The sequence below is a fragment of the Cydia splendana genome, chromosome 24, assembly GCF_910591565.1.
Source record: "Cydia splendana chromosome 24, ilCydSple1.2, whole genome shotgun sequence".
Taxonomy (NCBI): Eukaryota; Metazoa; Arthropoda; class Insecta; order Lepidoptera; family Tortricidae; genus Cydia; species Cydia splendana.
In genome coordinates this window covers 5371934-5384368 of record NC_085983.1, presented here as the reverse complement: position 1 = coordinate 5384368, position 12435 = coordinate 5371934, and the positions used below count along the sequence as shown (strand labels likewise).

At 37.9% G+C, this 12435-nt stretch overlaps 1 protein-coding gene across 1 annotated transcript; it reads right to left on the bottom strand.

Annotated features, from left to right (window-relative positions):
* Nucleotides 1-5318: 5318 nt before the first annotated feature.
* On the bottom strand, nt 5319-10768 carry LOC134802259 (gametocyte-specific factor 1-like). Its single transcript, XM_063774845.1, has 4 exons — nt 10627-10768; nt 9194-9371; nt 7905-8030; nt 5319-6172 (listed from the first exon to the last, which is right to left on the bottom strand). The coding sequence occupies exons 1-4, from the start codon at nt 10632-10634 to the stop codon at nt 6020-6022; spliced, it is 465 nt and encodes a 154-aa protein (XP_063630915.1). The 5' UTR covers nt 10635-10768; the 3' UTR covers nt 5319-6019.
* Between the last annotated feature and the right edge of the window lie 1667 nt (nt 10769-12435).

Genomic DNA, 12435 nt, shown 5'->3' with positions numbered 1-12435 from the left:
TACCTATGCTCGATTTATCTAAAGTTGAAACACCTAATACTCGAAATACCTAAAGCTAATATACATAATACACGAAACACCTAATGCTGATATACCTAATGCACGAAATACCGAAACTCGGTATACCTAATGATCGAATTGCCTAAAGTTAACATACCTACTGCACGAATTACCTAAAGTCGGTATACCTAATGATCGAATTACCTAAAGTTAACATACCTAATGAACGAAATACCTAAATTCGATACACCTAATGCACGAAATACCTGAAGTCGATGCACTTAATGAACGAAATATGTACCTAAAATCAAAAATATAATTATTGTTTAGTAGAATATTATTAGGACATGGTATACATTTTTTAGCCAAATCATTCAATTGGCTTACTATTTTTTATTATAATATAAGGTCTAGTCATTTGCCAGAGTCGAGATAGGTGCGACGACGAGCAAAGCGAGGAGGAGCGTGTTAGGTTAACTGCGACCAAACAGTGCCAAAACCGACTTTTATTTCATCGTCATGATGTTAACTTACAAAAATCAAGTTTTGATAAGATAAGATAACTAATTTTGTATTAGACTTACGAAATCAGTCTACTACCTAAAAAGTAGCGTTTTAAAAAGTGTATTCTTAAGTTGTTATCCAAACAAACAGTTTCTACTGTAAGGTTGGGAAATCATACGATTTATTAGGTGGAGTTGGTTGCCACTTGGATCATTCCGCAAAATGATATGAATTTTGTACTAGGTATATAGACTTTAGGTATTCCGTGCATTAGGCATATCGACATTAGGTAATTCGTTCAGGAAGTATATCAACTTTAGGTATTTCGTGCGATAGGTTTAACAGTTTTAGGTATTTCGTCCATTAGGTAAATCAAGTTTAGGTACATCGTTTATTAGGTATATCAGCTTTAGGTGTATCGTCCATTAGGTATATCAGCTATAGGTGATTCGTTCATTAGGTATAATAGCTTTAGGTGAAACGTGCAGTAGGTAAAACGTGCATTAGGTATATCGTGCATTAGGTGTTTCGTCCATTAGGTTATTTGAGCTTAGGTATTATAAACTTAGGTCAGTCAATGTTTAGGTAAAATGATCGATAGGTCATTTAAAAATAGGTGAATCAAGCATAGGTGATTCAACATTAGGTAAATCAGTTTTCGGTATTCTGATATGTAACCGCTCCGAGCAATTATTAGGGTTGGCACCACTTGACTTCCTTGTGCGTGCACGACCACAGATAAGATAATCACTTGAATTTTGACAACCCTAAATAGCCGAAAGGGATAGTGCCATATATTAGAAAGGGATAGCATGATTCGACCCTGAATCGATGTCAAAGTTCGGGTTTGTAGTAAGTGTCCTTTCTGTACGGTAGTACTATTATTTCTTCTGTGCTCTCGAGTAGATGGCGTTAATCAAAGAGAATATAACCACTGGCGTTAATATTCATATTTAACAAGTTAACACATATCAGTGAAAGAATAATGATCAAAGTCAAATGGTGTTCTAATAGTTTTAATCGTCTGTCGAAAGATGGTAGTAAATGTACTGTAGCAGGGATGTTACGGAGCTCCGGTTCCGTTTCCGTTAAGGCAGAACTTCCGTTTGGTATTACACATCCGTTTCTGTTCCGGTTCCGTTATGTTTGAAACGGAAGTTATAACGGATGTCAATGCTTCGCGCGGCGGCGGCGTACATAAAAAACAAACAGGTTCATACCAGTCATTCGCTCATCGCCCCGCTTTACACGTGCTACGCTAATTTGTTGTTTGTTTGTATACTTTGTTTTATTCGTGTTATTAAAATTAAAATCGGTTGCGTGTACTGACTACTGACTGTGTGTAGTGTGTGTGGTGAAAGTTAGTGTGTAAAAAAAACGCACAATGAATCCGAAATCAAGTTCGATTTGGAACTATTTTGATGAAGTTAGTGGGGACACGGCTAAGTGTAAACTTTGTCTGAAGGTTTATTCTAGAAAGGGGAAAACGACTACATCGTGCATCGTTAAAAAGTCAGGCTCCGATTCTGGTTCCGGTTCCGTTTTCGGTTCCGTTTCCGTTTTCGGTTCCGTTAAACTAAATTGAAAACATCTGTTTCCGTTTTCGGTTCCGATAAAACCACATCCGTTACATCCCTGTACTGTAGCCACATAATTTACCATGACAGTAACTCTCTATTTCAAATTCTCTTTGGTTAGACCAAGCGAACTTGGCAGCGTTTTTGGAATACCACCCTAATACTATTTGGTTGACAGATCAAAACGAAATAACTAAATAACCTTTTTAAGACGTAATTGTTAACAAAACTAAACATAACTATATCCAAACAATTTGTAGAACTTAACAATATAATTTTCCTTATAATATAAGAGTTTCCTTATTTATAATCATAGAGAAATATAAGTAAAGAAAGAGTGGTAACTCCATACTAGAGATGCCCCGAATACTGGATTTGGCCGAATACCGAATATTCGGCATGACATGCGGACATTTTGAGTCACAATTATTATGAAAACTGTTCGCCAACAAAGCACAACGTTTGCTAAGATATATTTTAATGTTGAACAGAATTAATGAATGTAGTTATCAGACCCATGATAAAAATAAAATATTTTGTAGTCAACAAATGCTCAAAATCGTGCCTTCGTATTTTAACTACTTTCCAAGAATACATTTTAAATATTAAATATAAGTACCTAGTTTTTGATTATTCTTTTGTGTAATTTTTCTTTTTAGGTAGGTGCAACAGATATTCGGTATTCGGCCGAATAGTAGGCTACATTCGGCCGAATACCGAATATTCGGCAAAGTGGCTGAATACCGAATAGTTGCCGAATATTCGTGGCATCTCTACTCCATACATCAGTGGACTTTAACTTTCACACTTTTTTTACTTATATTTCTCTGTTTATAATATAATATTTAGAACCTATTATTATAAACCAAGTACCTAATTAAATATCACATACTTCTAAAGGTGAAAGTCGAAAACGCAACTTTATTCCTTTTGCAGAAGGTTCAAATTACAACGATTTAACCTTTTAACCGGCCAAAGATGGTCGGAAGAACAGAAAATTCTCAAGTCCAACCACAAGTACAGATGTAGTGTATAATTATTTTCCATCGTATTTTCACGGAAACTTACGAACGTGTCTTGCTATTTCAGTCAGTCTCGGTACAAAAAGTACTGACGTTGACTGAAGAAGCATGACAAATACGAACGTTACCGAGGAAATACGATGGAAAATGCACTACATATGTATGGCGTCGTTTCACAATGTGGCGGTCAATGGGTTAAAATTTTATATTGATTGCATAAAAGGATAAACAAAAATAAGCTGGGCCGAATTCTCAGCAATTTGTTACTATACTGCAAAACGTAATTCAAGACCAAAAAAAGTAAGAAAATGTTGCCACTTTTTATTAGCGCGTCTTGTATTTATGTAAAAATAAAAGTACTTTTTTAAATAGTAGGAGTAAAATTACTAATAAATAAATTATCTTAGCGTGATTATTTATCAAAAGGAATTTACTATTTTACAGACAAATTATTGCAGTGGCAACATTGTCTTACTTTTTTTGGTCTTGAATTACGTTTTGCAGTTTAGTGGCAAAGTTATTTATTGTAAAAGTGGTGCAAACCTGTGTATGTATTGTAAAAGTGGAGAAGTCTAGGACCCATGGCATTTTGGGCGTTTTTTTACGTCTTCTGTACATATCATACATTCTGTACAATCTGTACATTAAGAGCCACCACACACTAGCGTCTTTTGAGCGTTGGCGTCTAGTCAGCTCTATGGAAAATGGTGTCGCCGCGCAGTCGCGTCAACGTGGCGTCGAGCAGCAGCCAGAGTTGATTCGACGCCGTCGAGAGACGCTAGTGTGGGGTGGACCTTATGTGTTACATATACAATAAGGTAACTTAATACTAAACATAATGAGGTTATTTTAAGGCCTATATATAACAATGGGGTTGGCCGGTGGAAGTATTTATAGATGGCGCTGGCATAGATTTTACCTGTCAATCCTACGAATACTGTCAATATACTTGTTTTTTTAATGGCCTACAGGGCTAAAGGGGCCCACTGATTAACAGTCCGCCGGACGGTACCGGCCTGTCAGTTAGAACAAAATTTTGACAGTTCCAAACAGCTGACAGGCTGATAGATACCGTCCGGCGGACTGTTTAATCAGTGGGCCCCTTTTGATGGTCGGTTTTTTATCATCTGTCATCATGCCTGTCACGTTCTAACAAGTATGTACGTGCGAGAGTGACGCATGACATGACAGGTGTTAAAAAGGTGATGATACCGCCGCTGGATGCCAGATTTCAGTCAATCTCATAGAACAGCTAGAAACATAATACTTATGCTGGCGCCATCTATAGAAACCTTTGACAGTTGCCAACTATTTGGAATTAGCACCTAGAGCTTTACTATACCTACCTACCTATACTCTGTATCTATAGGTATTTAAAAAAGAGTAAACAAAATCTACCCTCAAATGGCTTCTTAAGCCAGTTGAGGGTAGATGAAAACATTACATGATCAAATAATGTAAGTCAGGTCGTTCAGTGACAGATCCAGGTGGTTTTGTATTTGGTTGGTTAATCAATGTTATAACTACCCGAAAATGTACAAATTGTTTACTTTTATTTAAGTACCTAATGATACAGAGTACATATATACAAGAGACAGAATTTCAATTTCTGTCTGTAATATTACATAATAATACTGGAAACAAAAATAAGTAGTCATATCTTACTAGATAAGGCACAGTCTTACATTTTAGCTTATTTAAAGAACTATGCAGAAAAGGTATTATCGCTTACTTTAGTTAGTTAAGTTTAGTTGAATAGTTTACTATGTAGTTGTAGTTAGTTACCTATGTAAGGAAGAGCGGTGTCTCCCAACACATGTATTTATTTTGCTTACAGGGAGGCTCCATCCCTTTGATCATTTGTACGTGTTTTTATTGAATAAATAATTTTCATTTTTTTATTTATTTTGAATTATGCTAACACATTGAGTGCCAGCGCGAGCTTCGCCCTACAAGCGTGAGGAGACATGTGGGAATGGGAATCAGCCAATACAGTTAGACCAAGAAAAGTCTGCAGCGATTTTGATAGCCCACGCAGTGCAAGTGTTATTTATACATCATAATCTCATAGAAGTTAGGCGTTTAAAATAACACTTGCACTGCGTGGTCTATCAAAATCTCTGCTGACTTTTCTTGGTCTAACTCTAGCATTGATTGTAATCCAGAGAAGAGATGTAATACTATTGGTTGACTCCTGCACGGTAGACTTCTGTCGGTCATGAACTAAGAACTGTTAAGAATGAAATCCCATAAAGGACCGAAAGGAACTAAATCTTTTTGCACGCTCTTAATCGGTCTTTAGGTCCTTTAGTTCAGTGGGATTGGTGAGCGCTTGACATGAGTGAAAAACAAAATAAACTGAACGAAATGGTTCACAATGACGCTGGCACGAGTGCGGACGAGATAAAAGAGTGACAAATAGTCGTAAAGCTGAAAAGTATGAAGAAAAATCAAATAACACATTCATTGCCAACCAGGCAAACAAGACATCCGCGCCAGGCCACAACAATCGTCCGGGCGGGGAACGAAATCATAACGTCCGGGCGGGGAACGAAATCATAAAATACCCGAAATTCGTGTTCTCGGCACCGAATGTGTTAATGCTTAACCGTACAACTTGAATCGTAATTCAGTTGCCAAAGGTTTAAAAAAACTACTGTAAAATTCATATTCATTCCAGCTCTCATGACCGAACTGAACTAAAGGAACTAAAAGACCGAACTAGTTTGTTTGACCGATTGACCGAGAGCGAAGCACTCTCTGTAGTGACCGAGCAGGCACAAGCCTACCGCTCTCATCTTCGCCTTAACGCATTCACTGCCAGGGGGCGTGGCCTAGGAACAACCCTGTATGACAGTGAACGCACATGTGCGTCCGGGGCAGTGAATGTGTTAATGGAACGGCAGCCTAACTGGGTTAATCTTGCTCTGAGGTGGAAGGCATAGGGCGATAGTTCTTGACGCCCTCCATCCTGGCCTGGCGGCGTTCGGAGGGCGTAGCGCCCTTGATCTTGGTGATGATGTGCGGCCCTTTCTTGGACATGTCCGGTTTGTACGATGTGCACGGCTCCTGCAATTCAAAAATAATGGTAATTACTAAGTACTAAGTAGTTATTAACCTCCGCCCGTAACTTTGTGCAGATAGTTTAAAAAAATTTGCACTCCCATTTTCATCCCCTTGAGGTTGAATTTCTGTAACCTGTATTCCTGTCTTCCGTAGAATAAATTGTAAGAAAAAAAAAACGTGTTGGAGATTTTCAAATTTATAGGGCCCGCATTCAATTCATTTATTTGTCGAAAAGCAAGTAGTGTTACAAACAGATGTTACATACATATAACTAAGTGCTCCACTTTTGGCCATATGAGGCATACAGATATTTAACGTGAGTGGTGGTGTAGCTCATGAGTTACTAATTAATTGTCATCATCCTAATAATTCGGGAACGCATTCGGGGATCTGTTTTCATTGGTCAATAGGCCCACATGCGGGGTGCGGGAGATTTCTAAAACGCATGCAATTATAAGTTTCACTAATCGTTATACCGCCTTACCGCCTGCAGAGAGTCACCCTCATGCTGTATATCGACCGAACTATCGACTTATGAGTTTCAACCTGGTGCATCAAAATTACAAGACAATTTGGACAAGAGCAAAATCGATGCTTTCGAGATGTGGTGTTGGAGAAAGATGCTAAGAATCCCATGGAACACAATGAGAACAATCGAGTCCACCCTGAGAGAACTAAAAATCACCAAACGACTCTCAACAATCTACCAGGAGAGGGCTCCATTCTTTGGGCACATAATGCGATCGCCACACCACAGCCTCGAGCGTGACATCATACTGGGGCAAGTTGTAGGCAAGCGCGCTAGAGGAAGAGCCCCTGCAAGATGGTCGGATTCCATTAGACAAGCATGTGGTTCCATGCAGAGGGCAGCCCACATAGCCCTTGTTCGCCATAAATGGAGGGACATAGTTGTTGGTCACGATCCTCAGTCATGAGGGAACGACGAAGAAGAAGTATACCGCCTGCTGGGAGTCCCCGCACGCTTTATTTCGACCAAGTTATCGACCAATGAAACTGAGCCACTATCCTATCGCCTAATAAAACTGAGTCTTTCTAAACTGCAAAACGTAATTCAAGCAAGACCAAAAAAAGTAAGACAATGTTGCCAGCACTTCAATAATTTGTTTGTAAAATAGTAAATTCCTTTTGGTAAATAATCGCGCTAAGATAATTTATTTATTAGTCATTTTACTCCTACGATTTAAAAAAAGTACTTTAATTTACTTATTTTTACATAAATACAAGACGCGCTAGTAAAAAGTGGCAACATTTTCTTACTTTTTTTGGTCTTGAATTACGTTTTGCAGTATAGTTCCTTGTGCCACAGAATAAATAATAGTACTACCGTACAGAAAGGACACTTCCTACAAAACCGAAGTTTGATAGCGATTCAGGGACGAATCAAGCTTTCCCTTTCTAATTAATAGAATAGAATAGGAGTTTATTCGTGACAAAAACAATAAAAAAAAACAACAAGTAACACAATAACACGGTCACGAAATGGTCCCGACACAACAGGTGCTAGCCTGGTTAGGCTAGCGCTGGTCTTCGGGTAATGTATGGCACTATCCCTCGGCTATTTAGGGTTTTCAAAATTCGAGTCATTATCTGTGGTCGTGCACGCAAAAGGACGTCAAGTGGTGCCAACCCTAATAATTGCTCGGAGCAATGCTGAGCCGAGGAGAGCCGAATTTGCCCGAAGTGAGCAGTGTCTCCCCCTACTGCTTGTGCTTACCTCCTCCCAATTTTCGTCAGTCTGAACCACGGGTATTGGCGGTAGCTCGCGCGGCACCACCTCGTCTTCAACCACGTACTTTTGCGTGTCGAACAGGAAACGCTTCGGGCACGTTGAAACGTGGAACTGTGGATGATTTAGAATACTATTAGAATTTCGTCAGGTGACAAGCAAAATTCACTAATTACTAAAAAAAATATTAAACAAAAATCAACCTTATTTAGGTATTAATATGGTTCACTATGGCTATTAACTTGTGGTAGTAATTAGTGAGTTTTGCTTGTCACCTGACGATTTTATAACACATTGGTTAAGTTAATAGATATAACAGATTTTTTACTGACTAAAAACATACATAATAGACCTCATAATAAATATAAAAGTTTAAGTCTTCTTCTTCCTCGCGTTATCCCGGCATTTTGCCACGGCTCATGTGGTCTGCTTGGCAACTAATCCGATGATTTGAGGTAGGCACTAGTTTTTATGAAAGCGACTGCCATCTGACCTTCCAACCCAGAGGGGGAACTAGGCCTACGTTAGCTAGCTTTTTTATTAACTAATTTATTTATTTATTATTTCGTTTTAGACAGCCAGCAGATGCTGGTGCGTATAAATCATGCTGGTTCGTCTAATAAAAAAAAAGTTTAAAGTGCATTCGGGTAACTCCGAAAGGAAAATAAATTTAAAAAAATTTACTAAAAGAGTGTGTGTACTCTATTTTCAACAAATTATTTATTTCGAGTCGCAATTTCTATCATTCCCAATCTTAACATTCGTATTTTTTCTTATTCTCTCTTCTTATTCTTACTTAACATCAGTAGGGCTACCGCCAATACCGAAAATCGTCAATTGCGGGCATTTTTCTCCGTCACTCTAATTACGCCTTCATTGGAGTAAAAGAGTAAGATCCCCGCAATTTGCGAATTTCGGTTTTCGCGGTAGCCCCTCAGTATTGTAATTTGTGATGAATTATTGTATGCCTATTGTTTTCTTTTTCTTTTAACTTTCTCTGTAAGCACAGAATAAATAATAGTACTAGGTACAGAAGACTCACTCTCTAATCTAACAAAACGCGTCTGTTACGATCAGGACAGATATGGCCGTTAGGTGGCGACAGCGCCACGGGCGGCTTATGGCTAGCCACCAATATAGGTGTGAATGGATGTACTTTTAGCTACCAAAGCGACGAAATCGCGGAGTGAGCCACGCCTGCTGTAAGTTAGCAGTGGTTTGATATTTTTACCGTTATGTTGTTTAACTTGTTTGAAATAAAATAAATAATGACTTACATCCAGCTCAGCGTCATTGACCACATGCGTGGCGTCGAATGGGCAGGACACTTTGGGCAAGTTCGGGTATTGCTTCCGGCACTTTTGCAGATGTATGTGCATTCTGTAATGTTCGACCTGATGGGCCTTGTTATAAGGGCATGTCATCATTTGATGTGGTTTCGGGTCGACTACGGTGCTGTGAAAAAAAATGTTGGGAAAATGTCATTGCGCTAGTTTTCGTTCACTTGACGAATTTGAATATAAACCTACATGCTGCACAAATTTGGACTTATTGCAACCTTTAACACATTCGACACCGCGTACCCGACTCTCGGGCACTCGTAAACTTTACTCAGATGCCGGCATACCCGCTAGTCGGGCAAGAGCTATAAACCTACACGCGACGCCGAAGTGCCCGACGGGCGGGCAAGCATTGCATCTTCACTACCTCAGGGCTGCCACTGCCACTAACAGAAAAAAATGTAAGTCTTCTGATTATTATGTGGTCGAAAAGTTGGTACAGTTGATTATTATATTTTATTACTTCACTTTGTATTTTTATTTACTTTACCTAATGCGATTACAAAATAAAAATTCTTATTAGTTGGTTACGTGAAATTGCATACACGGGTATGTATCAATAGGAGTTAGAATTAGGAGAAGAACAAAACGGGGAGCCTAAACAGATGAGACAGCAGATTTAATTTCATCCACGTACTTATACGAAAGTTACTTGGCACAGCCCTGAGCGTCCGCCGCTTGCCCGACTATTATAGCGGGTTCGCGGCGTGCGGCATTGAGTTGCACGTCGTTGCCCGACTAGCGAGTACTGTCGGTTTCTGGGGTATTGTTTGAAATTTCGCCTGGTTGCGAAAGTGTTAATGTCTTAACAATATATCTATCTACTTACATTAAAATGATATTTCGAAAGGAGAAATTTAAAAATGAGTCATATTGTTTGCTAACCCGTCAAGTGGACGAAAACTAGCGCAATGAAGGACAGTTTTTTTTTATTGGTCAGTGTGGGGAGGTGACTTTTAGCTTTTAGCTATCTAAAAATAGTGTTAGGAACAGAAAATTGACTCCTTTTTGAGTTTGTTAAAAATAATAGCGGTTTCTTGAAACATTAGTGATTTTATTGGTTCATATTTTAGACCGACACTCCGTACTCCGGTAGTTAAATTGGCCCAAGCGGTCATTACACAACAAATTTCGTTTCTTTAAGTTAGACAATGTGACGGAAATATTTACAATATACTTAAATAATATCATGTTTCAGCAAATCTATGCCAGCTATCTCATCAGCTATCAGCCGGCCTATGGTATATTAATTAAAGTCCGGGATTTGGTTGTATTGGATGAATTTTGAGTCATATCTAATCTATCGTACAACAACCATAACTTCTTGTAAACACGTTACAGTTGACAAAATAAGATTCTGAAGGACTTACGAATACATGTTGAGATTTTAATGCAGTTTCTGGAGATGCCGAAATGGTTTTTAAGTACTTCAGTCTTCAATCTGCAATTTCTGCAAAGTGCAAACCAAACAGCAAACACTTCGAATAATTAGAATCCTAATGTTCGAATCCAATTCAATTTATCAAATTTCAAAAGAAAAAAATAACTGATTAAAATATAACGAACGATTCGAACGAATGGCTTGTGAAGTGAAATGAATGTCGAACGCAAATAACTAGGAACCAAAATGCTTTTATATGGAGTTTGCATGGCAAACCATTGCCAACCACACAAAACAAAACGTCAGTACTGTTTATTTGTCAATTCCACGTTTGCTTTAGATACTTTTAGCCATAGCCCATAATATTTTGATGCAACAGGCTGACAAACAAATAAAATTAGATATTTGATATGTGCTTTCATTGTGAAGTCAGGATGTACTATAAATATGTATCGATAAAAGCCAGTTTGTTTGTTTATTAGTGTAAATAATTACATAAATTAAGTAAATTTTGAGACAAGTAGCATGTAATATGACCATAATAATTCTACGAAGTTTTAAGTTATATTACATGCAGTGAAATATGTACATGTAGATCACTTTGAAAACAGAGCTTTTGATAAGAAATAAATTGTGAATAGAATCAGGCGTTACTTTGCGAAAATCCATATTAATTAAAACGAAAATATTACTTTGCTAATCCGCGAAAAGATAACGTGCTAGTCAATCAGTGCTAACCCGTTATACTTACTTGCGTATTTTTACATGCAATTAATATTCCCACCCTCCCACCGCAAAAATAAATACGCAAATAAATATAACAAACCACCACCAAAAGAACAATCCTCGACACGTGTTTCGCCTCTCTACGAGGCATCCTCAGGAGTTGTTGACGGTCTGACGCCCGGAAACGGTGTTTGCGGTGGGAGGGTGGGAATATTAATTGCATGTAAAAATACGCAAGTAAGTATAACGGGTTAGCACTGATTGACTAGCACGTTATCTTTTCGCGGATTAGCAAAGTAATATTTTAGTTTTAATTAAGAAATAAATTGCCTTAAGAATTCCTCAGTTACTTGTTGCGTTGGCCATGAACGTTGCAAAAGGTTCGAAATGTTGGGATGTATTTTAAATTACACAATTTTATTTTATTTCAACAGTAAAGTTAATATTTAAGTCTAACCTTGTATTAGTCCATTTAAAGAAATATCCACTATACAACATAAGACTTAAATGTGGATTCGATCCTTACCTAATTTCGATTGCGAAAATTATTGACAGGTGCCTATATTTCAACCAAGGCCTCAACGTTGTCTGTTTTTTTTGACGGCGCAGCAACTAGTATCACTTCTCTCTCCTCGCTCTTTTAAAAATGTCATTTGTCAAAAAAGGACAACCATACTGTTGACAAGATGAACTTTAAATCAATTTTTTACCGTTTTTGGTGGTGTCAAGTTGTGTATGTGTGCGTAAAAACGTGCATGTGTGCTCTTTTAGGGATGTGAAAAGTCGATTTTAATCATGTTATATGTCGATAAACGCCACACAGCGGAACGAAATAGCGATTAGTTGAAGCTTCGATATCTTCGTTAAATAAACATAATTGAAATGCTAATGGATAATGAATATATTATAATATAATAATGGGTATAATGTGGGTTTTATTAAATTATTGCGGAACACATATTGTAGTAGGTATTTATGTATTGTAATTAAAAATCTGAACTTTCCCTTCGTTCCCTGCTGGGGCGCGACGATAAAATCGTGATCTGATAACCACAATAAAGAATAAAAGCGT

What these genes read in the sequence shown, in the direction of transcription:
- LOC134802259 (XM_063774845.1), bottom strand. An exon ending in TCAATGACGCTGAGCTGGAT is followed by an intron (nt 8,031 to 9,193) that starts GTAAGTCATTAT and finishes AATCATCCACAG; the next exon opens with TTCCACGTTTCAACGTGCCC. An exon ending in CTGACGAAAATTGGGAGGAG is followed by an intron (nt 6,173 to 7,904) that starts GTAAGCACAAGC and finishes TTTGAATTGCAG; the next exon opens with GAGCCGTGCACATCGTACAA.